Source organism: Cannabis sativa, chromosome 4 (assembly GCF_029168945.1).
Source record: "Cannabis sativa cultivar Pink pepper isolate KNU-18-1 chromosome 4, ASM2916894v1, whole genome shotgun sequence".
Lineage (NCBI taxonomy): Eukaryota > Viridiplantae > Streptophyta > Magnoliopsida > Rosales > Cannabaceae > Cannabis > Cannabis sativa.
Window position 1 is genome coordinate 74896236 of NC_083604.1, and position 20215 is coordinate 74916450.

Consider the following 20215-nt stretch of genomic DNA (forward strand, 5'->3'; position numbering starts at 1 on the left):
AGAACAAATTAGTTATGAAAAAGGTAAAATCTCAAATAGTCAAAGAGTTAAAATATATATTTAGTATTCTCAACATTGCATAAATTATAATTTCAACTCGAAGCATAAAGATATAAGGTTGCATATTGGGTGAATTTTTTGGGTCTAAGTTTCAAGTTTTAGGTTTTGCAAAATTGTGTATCGAACCACTCATTTTGGGGACCGAGTTTTTCAGGTGAGTCAAGTGTGCGCGGGTAAGGCACCAACTTTGCATTTGGACTGGGCTACCAAATTAAGCTTTATGTTTTATTAAATAATATCATTTTTTTAAATAATAATAATAATAATAATAAAACCCTTATCGTCATTCTCGTTCCCTTTCTTTTCCCCTACTATGACCATGTCTCTGAGTCTCTCTTCAGGAGGAGGCTAACGAATGTGCTTTCACTACGGGCGGAGGGACGAAACAATGAGAGAGAGATCTAGAAAAAAGTTAAAAAAATAAAAGAAAAAACAACAAACCTGATGTGGTCGGTTGGAGGCGTGCATGGCAAACCCGGCCTGAAAAGAACCCGAGTTGAGCTTGACCTGCTTGCCAACATTGACAAAACCTTTTTTTTTTGGGGGGTTTTTGGGTTCGGATCAGTCGAGTTGAGCAGAGGGGTGGGTTTTGAGTATAAATGTCCAGCCCTTTTGTTATCCAAAATTTTATACACCTGACGTGGCATGTCCACATAAGTCAAGACTAAGGACAAGTAGAATACAACATTGTCAATAACAAAACAATGTCTCCTTACAAGGGCATGGCAAAAATGTCAAGCAACAAGCAAAATGAGTTAAGCAAGCCGTCAAGAAGTTGTACAACCATGTTTGGCCAGCAAAGGGGAGTACATAGATCGGTGAGGAGAAGCTTGTATGGCCGACCAGGGTTTGAGCACAAACTGGCCGGCCAAAGAGTGACTATTAGACCCAAAGGGCCTGTTCGACCAAGAAAGTCTGACCTTTGCAAGGAAAGCTGTACAAAGAAGCTACCAAGGCTGGCCAGCACATGCTAAGGCTGGCCAACACATATTAAGGATGGTCAACACTTACCAAAGCTAGCAGGCACATCCCAGAATTGTAGGAGCAATACCTGGTTGGCCATAAGAGTACATAGGTCGGCCAGGCTCTGCAGAATAAGGGTGGGTTGGCCAACTCCTCTTCTGGCAGACACTTTTGGTGTCTCTGTGGCTTTCAACCTGGACAGACACTCTCAGCTACGAATTGACTTCAACAACTCACGAAAATAGGGGTTCAACTACCTATTCTTTAGGAATAATTAATAGGTTATTTTCTTATATATTTAATATGTAACAAATAGGTGATATCTCCTCATTTTAAAGGATATCAACTTACTTTGAACTAGATCTGTTGTAAGCTCTCTCCTATATAAAGAGTACTAGGCTAAATCTAAGGGGCTAAGTCATTCTAAGTCTTTCCATATGCTACAAAGGCTGTCTTAAGCCTCATACAAGTGCACCTCTCTCTCCCTCTCTCAAGTCTCATATCTCATCCATGCCACCCAGACACTAAGTCATCTTCTCTTAAGTCTTTGAGAAGAACTCATCAATTCTTGGTTTGCAATACATTGTTCTCACTATTGTAATTCAAAGAGAGCCACTCTAAAACTCACAACACTTGTGATCTGAGTTGTATTATCTATAGATCAATACAATTAAAAAGGGAGTAGGTCATTATCCGCTACACAAGGGGATTGAACCTTTATAAATATTTGTGTCTCTTTTATTATTTATTGTTCTTATTTACACATGGTGATTGTCTATCATAAATACGACTCCGTTGCTGGTTGACCAAATTCTAAGTCAACAGTTGGTGTTTTCATTGAGAGCATTTTTCTGATCAATCACCATAGTTCTATAGAGAAGAAATCCCCCCTTGGATCCTCCTCAAGATCCCCTAGCATTAAATCCCAATGCTAGTGTTCCTCCCACCACAAAGGGACCTACCGATTTGGATAACACCATCAATCCAACCAATCATGTGAATATTGTTGATCCTACCATTCCTCCAAGGCTGGAACAACCCACAGGATTTCGTGTAGGAAAGCAGATCAACAGGGAACAACCTCCATAGAACACAACAAATGTTGTTGTTCCACAGTGTTGCGTAGGAGAAATAGTGTCAGGAATCAGCGAACCATTTATTGGTGAGCCTTAATCGGCGAACTTATAAAATTTCAGAAAAATCTAAATAATTTATAGTATCGAAAACAAGGTTTAAACAGTTAATTACTATGTGTATAAGAAAAAAAAATTGTGGACACAATATAATATTTAAACCTTATTTTCGACATTGTAAATTACTCGATTTTTTTTAAAATTTGTCGGTGGTCCTAAATAAGTATAACATATACAAATATATATATAAAAAAAAATAGCTTTTTTCAGTTTTAACCAAAAAAAAATTAACAATATTACAAAAATACTTCTAGCTGGCCAAATAAACAAATATACAGCCCAAATAAAAAAAATTACACAAATACCACTTACACACACCTTCAACCCAGGATCCATGTTTCCTGGACAGCTATCGCGCAACTACGCAGCAACCCAACGCAACCAAAACAAAAATTCAACCAGAAAAAGAACCACCATTAATTTCGGCGACTTCACTTGAGAAGACGATCAGAATCAATCAAAACAGGGGTTGTTTCGAATTCATAAAAAAAAAAGTGTAGAAAAACTACTACGAAACTAAAATTCAACTGGAAATCCAGTTTTATTTGCATAAAACTAATGTCCTGACTTCAATTTTTAGATCCATGAAAGGCAGATCTCAAAAAGTTAAACTGGAGTTCCTAAACAATCCAACTCAAGTATAATCCAAAAAAAATTACATCAATACTATAGTAAAATGTTTATCCTGGTGTATCTTTGTTATTTTCCAAATTTCTGATGGTAAATTTGTTCATATTAAATCATAAGGAGACATGTAGATAGAGTTACGTATGTGGAAATATTATTCTGATTTTTAATGTTTCACAAGAGTCGCATTGCAGTTGCATTACAGTAGTATAAACATTTTGCTAACAGTTATTTCTTCTAATTGAAACTTTTATCTGATGCAACCTTCTGCCAACCACTCAGAAACTTTCGTCTGATTGAAATCTTCGTCTAATGCAACCACCGCGCAATCACGCAGCAACCACCCTGCAACCATCGTCTGATTGTGTAAGTGATAGTGTAAGTGGTATTTTGGTAATTAAAATCATATAAAAGGTATAAATGCTGTATTTACCTAATGGATGTATTTTTATAAATAAAGTATCAATTTATATTTTCTATGTAATAATTCCAAAAAACAAATGAACTAAAAAGCTTTCAAAATAGATAAGATATTAACCAAAACACTGATAATGTATAATAGAATTACCTTATAAAAATTGATTAAAAAGCATAAAATTAAAAAACAGCAAGTGCGCATGAAAAATAGTTTCAAATTGGTATCAAATTCAATATAATTCTCTTTGTTTCCATTGGAAGCAAACTGGTCAGTCGAATTTTACATGGCTTTTACTTTATGCGGTATTTATATAATAGTTTTTGATAAAGTTGGTATAATCTTTCACACAAATTTATTCTTATTCTGATCTGGTTATTCAAAAAAGAAAATATAACTTGGGTAAAGAAAACTATATTATATACCAGTATTTTGTTCGGTGGGATAGTTTTCGTTTTCGTTTTATTTTTGTTTTTTATTTTTTTTTTTTGTGTGTGATTGAAATTACATATCAAATTGCCACAAAAATAATTAAATTAATTAAAATCTTTTAAAACTTTTAATTATCTTAATAAAATCGGGTGTGGCGTGTGGGGGCGATTGGGTGAAGGTTTTAAGTAGTAGCAATTATATTAGTTAAGTGGTTTGGTTTTGGACTTTAGAGTTTTTTTTAATGGGAGTTTTGGACTTGAGAGTTGACACGAAGAAATGAAGAATGGTAACCTATTTTTAAGAAACATAATGATAAAAGAAGAATATAGTAAAGTGCGGAAATGTAATTTTGAAAATGAAAAAAAAAAAAATATTAGGACAATAAAAATAAAATTTCTCTTTGACTTTTGTAGAATTTTACCGATGATAAATTTGAGGGAAACTGTGTTTGATTTCTAGCTATGGAAGATGTTTCAAATATGTCAAATATTAACCATGTTACATTAGTTTTAGTTATATTGGATCGTTATTTGTGATTAATTTAAAAATTAATTAAAAATACTTAACAAATTACTTTTGACCTTATATAATATTTTGAATATTTAAGGAATAATGGATATTAAAAGGAAAATTTTATTTATGTTTGTTTTTAAAAGGGTAAAAGTAAGGAATAGGGATCCTATGAAGTTTATGAAGTAGAATGCTATAATTTAGTTGTTACTAGCCAAAGGGTACTCCCTTTGGCTAGTTCTAGTATTTTATAGGGAGATCTAGTTGCTTAGTCTTGGTGGTTAGTTGATTCTATTCAGTTTGAATAGTTTTCTAATTAAAGTTTTATTCTGTTTTTTGATATTTTTTCAGGTGGAATTTCAGTATTTTATTGAGTTGGGAGCGTTGTTGGAAGATGTTATAGCTTTATTGTCTAAATTTCCGGGGGCAGTTTTGTCCCATGGGGCTCGCTCTAAGATTTTAGCGGCCAATGGTTGGCAAAGCATGCTCTGCGGTTAGACGATGAGCTATCCTGGTTCGAGGAGGTTCCAGCGCCGGTGGCGGACGTGGGCGTCGTAAATTCATGAGTGATTTTAATCACTTTGTCAAAAAAAAAAAATATGATTTCATTTCATTTATTAATATAATTTATTTACTTATAAAATGAGTCACATATATAATTTTTTAGTAGGACGATCTAATAATTAATCTAATTTTAATAACGTTAAATTACTTGAAATTTACTTTATTAACAGTCTAATGATCATTATTGTGATATGAATAACTCTTTTATGATAAACGACATACTAATGAAAAAATGTTTATTACATCGGTCCAGTCATACATGATCAAATTATGCACAATACTTTTACTACATGTCTATCCACATATGTGATCTGAATCAAAATTACACACACTAAAAGTATAGTGTATAGTAAACCGTACTTAGCAATTCCATATTAAAGATTCTCATACTTTAATAAACTGTCGACTTATTTTATTATATCATATAATCTTAACTTTTTTGTCATCATTATAAGATTATATCTTCTCTATATGAATAAGAAAATTTTAGATATTTAATAATTATACTCTTATGATTAATATATTATTTATCTTATAATTGCATTTCATATCTCTAATATGTTATCTATTAATTACTTGCTTGTAGGGTATAAATCTCAACAAATACTTCTCACGTCCCTATGTTATGTCGAAGAGGCAAATGTGAGGCATTATCATAATGTGGCAACGAGACGAACTATACTAGGTGCTTTCCTTAGTCTTTCAACATACTCACAAGTATGTAAGCTCTTAAAGAATTTATTATCTACCTTTTCCAATAGGTTGTTGTTCTTTAGTATATACTGTGTATCTTGAGATGAATCTTTTGCATTGATTGTTCGTCTTGTTGGCCTCACAAAGCGGTAGTTATTATTCACGACTCACCCTTATCTTTGAAAGGGTGAGTTTGAATATTTCTAGCAATTTATATTTTCTAAGATGAGTTTATTGAATTTATTCACTACATTATAACAAGATTTGGTTTATTTTTCAACTTTTTCATGTGTCATAACCATATTAATTACTTAAAATATGGGTATTATAACAACATGACTAAGATCACATTACATGTAATTTTTAGTTACACATCCATACTTGATCTATGCCATTAAATATATTTGATATAGTGATAATTGATGGGTCCAGGTACAAAAAAATGTAACGAATGTCGCTTTGGTCTCATATTGGTATAGGAGATGGACCAGATTATTTAATGGAGATGTTTTGAGAATAATTAGCAAGTTTGTGCACACATAAGATTATCAAATGTAATTGTTATTTGAATTAATTTGTAGCCCAAGTGGGAGATTATTAGATTATTTTTAATAATGGGCTTACAAATTAAAAATTTATTTGAGTTAATATTCTAAATTAGGCTAAATAAGTGATCTAATTAAATGAACCTTATTTAGTATGAGCTTCGTAATGTGTAATACCTAATAGTAAACCTAATTAGAGTTTATAGGACTCTAATTAGTTTGCTATATAAAGAACATTAGAGTTTGGTCCCCAAGGCTAATCTTAACCACTCTTCTTCTCCATTTCCATCAATTGAGTGAGAATCCATAAAGAGAAGATTAGTCTGTGGAAGATCATGTACCTACAATCTCATCTCGTATCTGACATCATAGAATCAGGTATATCTTCCATCTTATTGATTCATAGAGTAATCTTGATAATTTAATATGAGTTCGAGATTCATATATATTTTAGATCTAATTATTTTAATTTAAATATATATTATTTAATCAATCAAATATTATATTATAAAATAATATAATAATATATAATATAAAATTAAAGACAAATAAATATCTGCATTTTATATCACACAATATTTTAGAGAGGCATAAAAATAAAAGATGACCATTCTTATCTTAGTTATATATATATACTAGATAGATGTTACGTACCAAGTCACGTATGTTAATTTTATTTTAGTTTTTATTTTTTTTTATATTATAATTTTAAAATTAATAATATTCAATGTAGTGATAATTATTGAAATTTAAAAGCATAATAGTGATTTAAATAAAAATAAAAAAAAATCACCCAATAATTTTTCATAAATCAAAAATTCTGTTATAAAGCCATATTTTATATAGAATAAATGTGGAGCCAAACAATTATAACCTGATCGAGGTAAAAAAAAAATAATAATAATTCTTTAACAATATATATAATATATAAATAGTAGTAAATTCTTATTTAGAATAAAATTCAACTATATAACATAAGTATATTTAGAAAACCTAATCGTAGATGTACAACAGCAAAAACCTTTTTTGATGTAATGGGATTTATTTTATTATATATAAATAAAAAGTGACCCATGAATTTCTCATAAATTATTTTATTTTTAATAATAAATCATTTTATTTTTAATATAAATAAAAAGTCATACCCATTAGTTTTTCATAAACCAAAAATTCTGTTATACAAGGCTTAATTTAAAACCATCAATTAAAAATGTGGGTTTGAAATGAGTGAGCTCACTATTTTAGACACATTTGTAAGTCATTCCAATTAACCCTAGGTTCTATTTCATTCAATATTTGGGCGAGACAATCCATATAGAGAGCCCTTAATGTAAAGGACAAAGCCACATGCATGAATGGGTTACATCATTTTTAAACTCTTTTTAGTTTTATTATCTTACTTTTAGTTAACTTAAGTGGAATTATATTAATTTACAACATGCTTGATATCCTATTGCACATTTTGTCTATACAAATCCAATCCAATATAATGTCCCTTCATTGCAATTATCGCCTACAATGACAAAATTCCAATTATGCCTACGTAAGATTTAGATTTTAACTTTATACCATACACATAAATAATTTTATCTATTCACACACGAATAGATCCAACTCAAAGCCAAATGATACTATGAATAAAAGACTTTTAAATTAATTAACGTGGAAGATAAGCATCTCAACTTCTAACGTTCAATCTTAAAACTAAGCTACTTTCAACCCAATTTTTCTAGGTTGCTTATGTACTAAGATAATATTATTATATATTTATATATCAATATCACCACTTCAATTTCATCTCTACATTCCCTTATTATTAATTTGGACCAAACTTATTAAGTCATAAAAAGCTTAATTTTGAAATCTAAAAAGAAAAGCAACCCAACGCACAAGTACAAGTATTCGTGTGTGATAGGAATAGTGTAAAAATGAGATAAAATAAAGTCATTTAATTTACATTAGATAAATTTTATTAGAAGAGAAGTGTTAATTATATAACCTTATATTACAACTCTTTCTTAATTTTTATGTTTGAAAATATATGCTGATTTTTTTAATTAGTGTTTATTATAAAATATATGTTTAATATAATTACAACATCGATAATTGTTGTAAATTTTTAAAAAATTATAAATAATTTACAGTATTGATAAATAAAAGTTCTTGATATTCAAGTTTGTTATGCGTGTTCAAACTTCAAATTTATTTTCGACACAATAAATTATTTGATTTTATTTTTTTAAATTTACAAATATAATATTATAACTGTAACGAATATCATCACATTTATGCATATATATATATATTTTTAAAAAACTATTCTAATATATATGTTTTAAGATTTAAATTAAAAAATATAAAAATATATATGTTGTAATTAGCACTCCCTCCTCTAAATATAGAGAGGATAATGATTGTTATCACTCATTTAACTTACATATATGTTTTATAAATAATAATGTATATTTATTTTTAATTAAATTTGACTCCCTACTTAAAATTATTTAAAATATATATTATTTGGCTTTTTTTACAATGCAATGCACCCCTAAAAATGATTGTTGATAAACTCTATCTATTTCGATATTAGAAGAATATTTTAGTTTAATTTTTTTTATAATCGCGTACGTTATAATTAATTAAGACATTTTATAAAATTTTGAAAAATTTATAAAAAGCAGTACTTAAACATTTTATTTTACATTCACGTAAAATAAAAGAGTCACGTATATTTGACTGTTTCAACCCTGTTATCGACATGTTAATTTTTTTTTGAAAATCTCACAAATTTATAAATTGTCTTAAATAATGACAGCATGCACAACCATGAAAAAAATTTAGCTAAAACATTCTCACAAATTTCTAAAATTATATTGGTACCACATTTTTGGGAACGCATTGTAGAATTTTCCTACATTATTTTTTATATTTTATTTTAGGGTGATTTTACGATGCACCCTCCCTTGTGTACTAATGCACCATCTACTTATTTTGGCATCTAAAAAAATTTTTTAGTCTAATTTTTTTTTCATATTCATGTAAGTTATAGCTATTTAAGATATCCTACAAAATTTTAAAAAATTCGAAATAATTTACAATATAGAAAACAATGTTCAAATAGTCTATTTTACACACGTATATAATAAAATAGTCACTCGTGCAACACACTACTTGAACGCAATTTTCGACGTGTTAAACTTTTCCGAATTTCTTAAAATTTTGCAGGATGTCTTAAATAACTATAATTTACATGACCACGAGAAAAAATTTGACTAAAAAATTATTTTTGATACTAAAATAGATAAAAATATATCAAGGTTGTAACAGTATTAACTAATTGTTAGTTAACAGTTAGTTTTCTGTTTAGGTAGTTAATTGGTTGTTATCGTTTTTCTGTTTTAACTGTTTTGTACTCTGTATATAAAGTCACATTTCCAATCAATACAATTCAGCTTTTTGCCATTTGTGTTCTCTCTGTTCTTGTTTTCTCTGTTCTGTTTCTCTACATGGTATCAGGAGTCTTGACTCTCGACAATGTCATCGTCAACTTCCGATCCTCAGGCTACGCCGCATGAACAACGCTCCTCCCGGCTCGGGCTTACGCCTCTCAACCCGGCCCAAGCTGGATCTTGGAATCCATTCTCGCATTCTCTGTCCTCCTCCCTCACTGTGAAACTCGATCGCACCAATTTCCTATCCTGGAAATCTCAGGTTACTCCCACTGTAATCGGCCATGATCTCGATGAGATCCTTTTCACCGGAGTCTCCCCACCTCAAAATCTTGTCAACAACACTCCCAACCCTGAATTCAATCAATGGAGAAAGAAAAATCAACTCCTATTGTCATGGCTACGTTCTTCGATGTCTGACTCTGTTCTTGCCTCAGTTGCAAATTACAATACCTCTCATTCCGTTTGGCGTGCACTAGAACAGAAATTCGCCTCCCAAACAAAGGCCCGTCGTCTCCAGCTTAAAGGCCAGTTCTCCCATGTCCAGAAAGGCGGTCTCTCCATCTCCGAGTTCATCGAAAAAGTTCAAAGTCTTGCAGATTCACTAGCCATTGCTGGCTCTCCCGTAGATGATCAAGATCTTGTTTTACAAATCTTGAACGGTCTTGGCCCAGAATTTGATCCAGTTGTATCTGGAATCACGTCAAGAAGCGATGTCCTGACTATCGAAGAAGTTCAAGCTCTACTCCTCTCCCATGAAAGTCGCATTGAACATCATGTTGCCATGAGTGATCTTTCCCTAAAAATGCAGGCTAATCTTACTCTTGGAAATGGCAGATCAGGAGGTGTTCGACCATTTTCCAATTCTACCTCAGGCTCTCAATATCACAATTCAACTACTGGCCGTGGCAGGGGGTTCATGAAGTACTCAAATCCAAGAGTTATCTGTCAAGTGTGCATGAGAGTTGGCCACACTGCTGCCGTTTGTCACTATAGATTCGATAAAAATTGGACAACTCCCAAACCAGGTACTCCTGTTAATCGTGCTTTTCTCACTGATCTTGACTTTGATTGTGATCCTCAGGCCTACAACACAACCATAGTTCAAGACTTTGGTGAGGACAGCTCCTGGTATGTTGATTCTGGTGCCAACACCCATGTCACATTCGACAATACCAATCTTGACTCTTCCAAACCTTTCACTGGCACAGAAACTCTAGCCATTGGAGATGGTAAGAAACTTCTTGTTTCTAATGTTGGCTCTGTCTCCATTCCTTCCTTTAATCCAAACTATCCCTTACATATGCATTCTGTGTTAAATGTTCCCACTATTACCAAGAATTTGGTTAGTGTTTCCAAACTAACTGAGGATAATGACATTTTCCTTGAATTTCATAAAAACTGCTGCTTTGTCAAGGACAAGACAACAGGAACAGTTCTGCTCAAAGGGAGAGTTAAAGATGGCCTTTATCGCCTTGGTGATGCCTCCAAACAGTCCACTCCCACCCTGCAAAGTCATGTTGTTTCTGTGTCAAATAATGCTTACAATTGTACTACTGCCTCTAATTGTAATTCTGAGTGTTCTTACTCAGCCAACAATTGTAACAACAATTCTATGAATGAAAATTCTTTTAACTCTTCTGTGTCAAATCCATGTACTTTTCATGTTTCCAAGCCTGCTGATATCAACTTATGGCATTGTAAATTAGGCCATTGTGCTCAATCTACATTGCAGCACTTATTACCATCTCTTCCTCATACAGGCACATTGAAAACTATTCAATTTTGTAAAGCCTGTCAACAAGGCAAAAGCCATCGTCTGTCTTTCCCTGTATCTCAATTTCGAGCCAGTCAGCCCCTTGAACTGATCCATACAGATCTTTGGGGCCCTAGTCATGAACCATCGAAGGATGGATTCAGATATTACATACACTTTCTAGATGACTATAGCCGTTTCACCTGGATCTATCCTCTCACAGTTAAATCACAAGCATTTGACAGGTTTATTACATTTAAAAGTATGGTGGAAAAACAGTTTGGGTTGCCTATCAAAAGTGTACAGGCAGATGGAGGTGGGGAATACAAACCATTTGCTCGTTTCTTGGCTGATCAAGGCATTCTTTTCTCACACCCGTGCCCTCACACTCACCAATAAAACGGCAGAGCAGAGAGAAAACACAGGCACGTGACAGAAACTGGACTCACCTTGCTTGCTCAAGCAAACTTAAGCCTCAAATACTGGTGGCATGCTTTCCATTCTGCTGCATTCATCATCAATCGACTTCCCACTCCAGTTCTAAATGGAATCAGTCCTTATGAATGCCTATTCAATGACAAGCCTGATTACACAATATTAAAGAGTTTTGGGTGCGCATGTTTTCCCCACTTGAGACCATACAATTCTCATAAACTTCAATTTAGATCTGACCAATGCTTGTTTCTTGGATATTCCTCTGCTCACAAAGGATATATCTGTGAAAACAATCAAGGTCGTATCTACATTGCAAGAAATGTGGTCTTTGATGAGAATCACTATCCTGGTAATTCATTCAACAAGAGCCAACAACAGGTACACTCTGACCATTTCACTAGTTTTGTTCCTACTGCAACTTTTTCAACTTCTAATACTAGTGATTTTTCTGTTGCTACTACTGGTGTTTCTGAGACACTAAATCCTCCCACACATCCAGATGCTCCCTTACACAACTCCCCACTACCAACCAACACAAATTTCCCATTAGTCCTGCCATCACACTCACCATTACAAGCCCAACCAACTCCCTCAAACACTTTTCATGAACCTCCCCAGAATCAACAAATATCTGACACAAATATAACCACAGTTCCCATTCCACCCATATCCACATCCTCTACTCCCTGCCTAAATAATCCCTCCAGTGTCTCAGAACACACACAGATTATGAACAACACTCACAGGTCTCATCCTATGATTACCAGATCTAAAAATGGTATTGTTAAACCAAAATCGTACCTGGCCACCAAGCACCCGTTGCCTGAATCACTTTTACCATCTGAACCAAAGTCCTTACAGTGTGCTCTTAAGGATCCCCACTGGTTTAAGTCCATGCAAACTGAGTTTTTTGCTTTAAAGAAGGCCGGTACTTGGACTCTTGTCCCTTACCAACAGGGTATGCATGTTATTCCAAACAAGTGGGTACATCGCATCAAGTTACATGCAGATGGCTCTCTAGATCGATTCAAATCCAGGCTAGTTGCTAAGGGCTATCTCCAAGCTCCTGGAATCGATTACGAAGAAACTTTTTCTCCAGTAGTGAAACCAGTCACAGTGAGAACTGTTCTCACCCTTGCTGTCACTGGTAATTGGGTAGTAACTCAATTAGATGTGAGTAATGCCTTTTTAAATGGCAACCTCACTGAGACAGTATTCATGCAACAGCCTCCGGGGTTCATTGATGACACAAAGCCAGATCATGTTTGTCGATTACACAAAGCACTTTATGGCTTAAAACAGGCGCCTCGAGCTTGGAATGATAAGCTCAGAACTTGCTTACTTCAATGGGGTTTTCATTCATCAAAGTCTGACACATCTCTGTTTATTCATGGTAATGGAGATAATCTACTTATACTTCTTGTATATGTAGATGATATACTTGTGACAGGCCCAAATAAATCTCTGATTACCAAATTGGTCACTGATCTTAATCAAGAATTCTCACTTAAGGATTTAGGTGAAGTTCATTATTTTTTGGGAGTGGAGATTCATCGAAATCAACAGGGTATGTTTCTTTCTCAGACAAAATACATCACAGATATCCTATTGAAAGTTAACATGGAAGGAGCCAAAGTCTGCTCAACTCCTTTAAGCAGTTCCACCAAACTGTCTCTTACTGATGGAGACTTGTTTGATAATCCGACTTTGTACAGAAGTACAGTTGGGGCCCTACAATATCTTGCTCTTACACGACCTGATGTTGCTTTTGCAACAAACAAACTGAGCCAATTTTTGAAGGCCCCAACCGTCTCACACTGGGAAGCTTGCAAACGGCTACTAAGGTATCTCAAGGGCACCATTTCAGAAGGTCTACTGCTCAAACCAGCAACCTCTTTAACCCTTGCCAGTTACTCTGATGCTGACTGGGCGTCTTGTGTTGATGATCGACGCTCCACAGGTGGATATCTAGTTTATCTAGGTGACAACTTGATTAGTTGGTCAGTCAAGAAGCAACAGGTCGTTGCAAGATCCAGTACAGAGAGCGAATTTCGTGCATTAGCTAACACGGCTGCTGAACTACGATGGATTGTTTCCTTGTTGTCTGAACTGCATATCACTCTGCCTCAGTGTCCTGTAATATGGGTTGATAACCAAAGTGCTACTGCTCTAGCAGCCAATCCTGTGTTTCATGCACGATCAAAACACATTGAAATTGATTTGCACTTCGTCAGGGATCAAATTTTGGCCAAAGAACTATCTGTACGTTTTGTTCCTAGTGTTGATCAAGTGGCTGACTTACTTACAAAGCCTCTATCCAAAGACCGGTTTATCTACCTAAAATCCAAACTCAAAATGGCCAATACCCCTTTTCGTTTGAGGGGGGATGTAACAGTATTAACTAATTGTTAGTTAACAGTTAGTTTTCTGTTTAGGTAGTTAATTGGTTGTTATCGTTTTTCTGTTTTAACTGTTTTGTACTCTGTATATAAAGTCACATTTCCAATCAATACAATTCAGCTTTTTGCCATTTGTGTTCTCTCTGTTCTTGTTTTCTCTGTTCTGTTTCTCTACAAAGGTATCCCTTTGAAGAGGATGCATTATATAATTTTCCTTTATTTTAAACTTAAAAAACATTTCTTTTTTGTTACTTCGAGTTTAAACTTGGTATCATCCAACATAAAAACGATGTCGTTCCGTTTCAAAAGAAAAAAAAAAAAAAACGATGTCGTTATCTAGTAGCCTGTTCTATCGGGTAGAAGATTCCACCAAATATTCCGTAAGCAACAATACACTACTCCAGTCTCCAGATATGCATAAGCTCTATAAATAGTTGACTAATCTGAACCGTTGACACATCAGACTCTATTAATGTTTTTAGCAACTAACGGTCCAGATTTACTTTCCTGCTACTAAGTTAGGTGAGCAGGAGGTCAGAAACGACCAAATTACCCTTAAGAGAAATGATCACAATCGGATCTAAGCTACACCAATGAATTCTACTGCAGATGATTATTGCTTTTGGGGTCAGAGTCAGATAATAGTGGGGGTGGGGGCACTCGGACTCCCAAGTTCCAAGTCACGTGACCTGCACTGGATTTATGAATTATCCAAACAGGGGCTAAAACGGTTATTAACGGAAACTAGAAGGGGTTAATTGTAAAAAGATAAAAATAAAAATAAAAATAACAAATACTAAAGCAGAGCAGGTCAGAAGGCCAAAGCCAAAGCAATGCCGCCTACAAAGCAACCACTTGCAAAACGACGTCGTTTTGGGGGAACTAAAATCCTGATAACAGTGACATTTCTTTTGTCTTATTAGTCTTGGAACCAGTAAGTAAATATCTCCTTCTCTATATCATTTCTTCCTTACCTATTTCTCCAATTATTATTTATTATTTATTATTTATTAAAATTAAAAAAATAAAGTCATCTTGTTATACTGATCCTTAAAAAAGATATTAATCTTCATCGTCGCCGATCACAGAAATCTCAACCTCACAAAATAGAAAAAAGAAAATAAAAAAGAAAAAAGAAAAAAAGACAAGAAGATTTCTTGACGAGTTCTGACCGAGTCCACAACTCAATCCGAGTTCGCCTGAGTCAAGACACGGATCTAATCAGCTCGCTGCTCTGAGTTCTCTCTATCGATCGTCTTGAGCTCTGTTTTGGAATTAGTCGTCTAATGTGAACGACTTTTGGTTTGGTAAGGAAGGGGAAGAGGAAGAAGATTTAATCAATTCGATGAATATGGATCGGTCTGCGATTACTGTCGGACCGGGTATGGATTTGCCGATCATGCATGACAGTGACCGATATGACCTTGTTAAAGATATTGGTTCTGGAAATTTTGGCGTTGCTAGGTTGATGAGAGATAAGCAAACTAAGGAGCTTGTTGCTGTTAAGTACATCGAGCGAGGAGACAAGGTTAGTTTCGGTGTATTGTAATTATAATCACTGATTTTTATTTATTTTTATTCTTCTATCTTTTCGCTACTTCTATTTATGTAAACTGGTTTGATTGACCTTAATTACTTCTTATGGCTAATTTTTATTAGTTTCCTGATTTAGCAAATTGGTTTGGCTTTAGTTTGTAGTTCGGATTGAATTTAAATTTAAAGCTTTTTTTTTGGGGGGATATTTACGAACTCTATTATCCAGTTATTTAATGCACATATAATGAAAGTCTCGTGAAGAAAAAAACGTTGGATTAACAGATATTCAACTGAAGAGAAGAAAAAAAAAACAACTAAAGAGAAGGGGGAAAAAACAGTGTTGACTAACTGTGTTTCTTTAAGCTCTTTTAACCCGTGAAAGGAATTATTCGCAGTTCACAGTTCACACAAGCGTGGTTTATTTAATTTTCGCCAAAAAAAATGAAAATAAAAAATTTATGCCATAATTTGATTTATTTAATGCGGTACGTGATTTATAGAAATAAATTATTTGCAAATTTAATGCAATAATGTGTTTTCTTAATTTAAATGGGTGGCCTTGATAAGTGAGGGGTCTTAGGATAGTCTTAATTTTGAATGATGGGCAAGAAGTGGTTTTGTTGAACTGTAACATACTCTAGGTGATTGGAGTATTTACAAATACAATGCATCTCTAAATTCTGCATTTAAAAGATGTTGGTAGCGATGAGATTTTGGAAGTGTTTTTCACCATGACGATTTTGTTTTGCAGATTGATGAGAATGTTCAAAGAGAAATCATTAACCACAGGTCTTTGAGGCACCCGAACATTGTCAGATTTAAGGAGGTTGGTAGATTTTTTGCTTTTTTTTTTTAATCTTCCAATCCATCCCCTTTCCATTAATTAATTCGTTGCTACTCTTGCTAAATGTATAGGTCATTTTGACACCTACTCATTTAGCTATTGTGATGGAATATGCATCTGGAGGTGAACTTTTTGAGCGAATTTGCAATGCGGGTCGCTTCAGTGAGGATGAGGTTCTTATTCAGATATCCTTGTTTCTTCTTATTTGTTCCTTTATTTTTTTCAGGCTGTATATTGTTGTTTCTTTTCGTGTAGGCTCGTTTCTTTTTTCAACAGCTCATATCTGGTGTCAGCTATTGCCACGCAATGGTATTCAAATGTTAATTTATTTTCATTTAACTTTAATGTGGTATGTCCTTTATAGCCAATGATATATTTGTTATTGTTTTCTATTTTTCTTTGTAAAGCAAGTATGCCACCGTGACTTGAAGTTGGAAAATACTCTGTTGGATGGAAGTCCAGCTCCTCGGTTAAAGATATGTGACTTTGGCTATTCTAAGGTATCAAGTTATTTTCTTACACCTCCGTTTGGTTTGAGTATTGGTCCTGTATGATTAGATTAATATAAGGATTTTGGGGTTATACTCTAAAGGTAGTTAAGTTAGTGGGAGAGTTTATTCTGTTAAAATTTTGTTGGGCTTTTACATTGTGGAGATAAACATAAAATTTTTTGTTTGGTGAGATAAGCTACCTAGAATCCTACCAGGTTTGATGAAACAAATCTAACCAAACAAAAAGTATTTGCACGTCAATGCCCATGGTTCTTGTTTGTTCTTTGTTCGTGAGACTGATTTAATTAGAAAGCTTAATAGATGATTAAGGATTGGTGATCACAAATACTTTTACATGTAAACAAGGGTAAGGTGCTAATCTTTTTATGCGTGGAATATTTTTTTTTCAGTCGTCAGTGCTGCATTCACAACCAAAATCCACAGTGGGGACTCCTGCATACATCGCCCCTGAAGTATTGTTGAGGCGAGAGTATGATGGCAAGGTATAATAATGTTTTACTTACTATCAAGTCATGTTCTGAGAGTGCCTCTCTGCTTTGAATTATAATATTAAATAATTAAGAATAAATTATAAATATGTATTTAACAACTCATTGATTGCTGGAACCAATCATTTGGTGAAAAAGTTTGGTACTAGGCTACTAGCAATATTTATCGAAAAATCTTTCTCTGTTTATTGTGCTTATTCTGACTTCGTTGGAAGAAAGATCTCTATGTTTCTGGAGTTTTGCTGTGCTCTCTCTCTGTATATATTGTTGTAACAAAAATAATTTTAAAATGTTGTGCACATGGTCTGGATTTAGGCCACAATGAAGTCCACTATAGACCTAAACTTGACCTGCTATGAATGTAGCAAAATAATAGACCTTCCATACATTAAAATTATGCAAGGAGGAACAAGATTAGGCAAGGTGCTTGGGCTTCTAATGAGTGGAGCAGATTGGTCATTTAATCTTTAATTGGGTACTGAATATAGGTATGCCTTGGGATGGTAGAATGAGGATATATATATATAACTACGTTCTCTACTTCTACTTATGAGGGTATAGGTTGTTATGCCTTAGTTCTAAGTGTCTCGGATTATTTGGAATTTCAATTGTACTATAACACAGCATTACAGCACTCATATCCTCCAGTTCTTGGATTTACTATGGCATTACTTATTTCTAAGAGTCTGTTTCTACTGGTCTGTTAAGTTAGATCATAAAACAAAATAGTGATTTCTGTTATATTATCACTAAGAGAGGTTTTGTGGCCAACAAAAGCCTTTCTGCCACTTGCTATCTCTTGTTTACTTTTATGTTTTTGTAAAAAATATTTTCTCACTATGGAAAATGAAAGATTCCTACTTTAGATTTTATTAACTGTAATCTGTTCCTTCAATAAATATATGCTGTTTTGAGAGAGTGTTTTAATCATAGATTGCAGATGTTTGGTCTTGTGGGGTGACTTTATATGTAATGTTGGTGGGAGCTTATCCTTTCGAGGATCCCGATGAACCACGGGATTTCCGGAAGACAATACAAGTATGTCAATTTATTTTTATTTGACATCATTAGGTACTATTATGTACATTTCTTGACTTAAGACATGTCATTATTGGTCCATGCAGAGAATTCTCAGTGTTCAGTATTCAATCCCAGAAGTTGTTCAAATATCTCAGGAGTGTCGGGAGCTAATATCAAAAATTTTTGTTGCTGATCCAGCTATGGTTAGTAAGTTTTATTCTCTTAAGATTGTTCTGCTGCAAATCTTTAGAGCAGGCTTGGCTTGCCTCTAAAGCTTTCCTATCACTAGAAGTTGGGTTTTTATATTTTTCTCGCCATAATTGGTATTTTAAGTTTTATTTCATGAACTTGCGTCTCCAACACATTCTTAAAACTTAATACTTACGCAAATTCAATGTAATCTAGAACAAAGGTGAAGTCATGTTCCATTTCCTCTCTTGCTTTTTGTGCTTCTCTCTTATCTGAAGTAAAACATGCATTGTCAAGCAGTTGAACAACACTTATCTTATCTGAACCATTTGCAGATTGTGACGCTTAACAACATTTTTGACTTTTTTAGGATAATTCTTCTAGAAAGTAATATAATATCGTTGACAAAGTCATTGATTTTTCTTTTGTTGTTGGTTTGTGCTCTGGACAATCCCAACTGTAGAAGATTTGGATTTAGCTTTCACATTTGCAAAATTCCCATCATTTTATGTGAGACTCATGAATATATTATGCAGAGAATTTCCATGCCTGAGATAAGGAATCATGAGTGGTTTCTAAAGAACCTCCCTGCAGACTTAATGGATGAGAGGGGCAGCCAGTTCGAAGAGCCTGATCAACCCATGCAGAGCCTTGATGCAATCATGCAGATAATTGCTGAGGCCACAATTCCAGCAGCTGGAACTCTCGGTCTTAACCATTATATGACAGACAGCCTGGACATGGACGACGACATGGATGACTTAGACTCCGATTCTGAGCTAGATGTTGACAGCAGTGGTGAAATAATCTATGCCATTTGATTACCGGACACAGCTGCTGGTAATTTCAAAGGAAAATTTCTGATGAAAGCACGCTACTTTTTTTTTTTTTCCGAGTTATGGCTTTGCCTGAAGAACCAGCGATGGGAATGTGTATGATAGTCTTTGATAGGTTAGAATAGGTAAATTGTTACTTGGAGTCATATGAGTAATGTTTATAAGAACATGCAGTTTTATACCTTATGTTTTATGGAGGCATTTGAAGCTTAGTGTTTTATGAGAGGTGTGGTAAAGTGGAATGAACCAGAAGTATGTGTGATAATCCCCACACCCTCATTCCTCATCCCCCTTCCATTGAACCTATTTTTATTTATCATTGCTTTTCGTTTGGTTCTGTACGTGTACTTTCTTTTCACTCTGGTGGTTTATTTGGTCATAAAATATGTGTTTGTATACTTTGTAACAATAGCTGTCTCAACAGTTTTTATATGAAATTCGGTAGATCAGTCATCATTATTATCAGGGTAAATACTATTTTGGACCCTGTGTTTTGCAAAAGTTACAGATTGGACCCTGTATTTTGTTAAATGACAAAATGGACTCTGTATTTTCTAAAATAGTAAAAATAGGACCATGAGCTTAATTTTTGACAACTTTTTTTTTAATACAACCAACTTGAAGACAATGCTTAATACGAACAGATACAAAAAATGTAAACAGTTTTGTCATAGCACTTTTAGATTGGATTATAATTAAACTTTATTTTGACAAAAAATCAATTCAGGGTCCTATTTGTACTATTTTAG

General features: G+C 33.8%; 1 protein-coding gene and 1 pseudogene across 1 annotated transcript; both read left to right on the forward strand.

The window, feature by feature from the left end:
• Nucleotides 1-10073: 10073 nt before the first annotated feature.
• Nucleotides 10074-10198, forward strand: LOC133037595 (small nucleolar RNA Z247; annotated as a pseudogene).
• A 4769-nt stretch (nucleotides 10199-14967) lies between these two features.
• On the forward strand, nucleotides 14968-19929 carry LOC115712410 (serine/threonine-protein kinase SAPK10). The gene is made up of 9 exons (XM_030640681.2): nucleotides 14968-15569; nucleotides 16329-16403; nucleotides 16493-16594; nucleotides 16677-16730; nucleotides 16829-16921; nucleotides 17323-17415; nucleotides 18355-18459; nucleotides 18546-18644; nucleotides 19167-19929. The coding sequence occupies exons 1-9, from the start codon at nucleotides 15387-15389 to the stop codon at nucleotides 19449-19451; spliced, it is 1089 nt and encodes a 362-aa protein (XP_030496541.1). The 5' UTR covers nucleotides 14968-15386; the 3' UTR covers nucleotides 19452-19929.
• The last annotated feature ends 286 nt before the right edge of the window (nucleotides 19930-20215 follow it).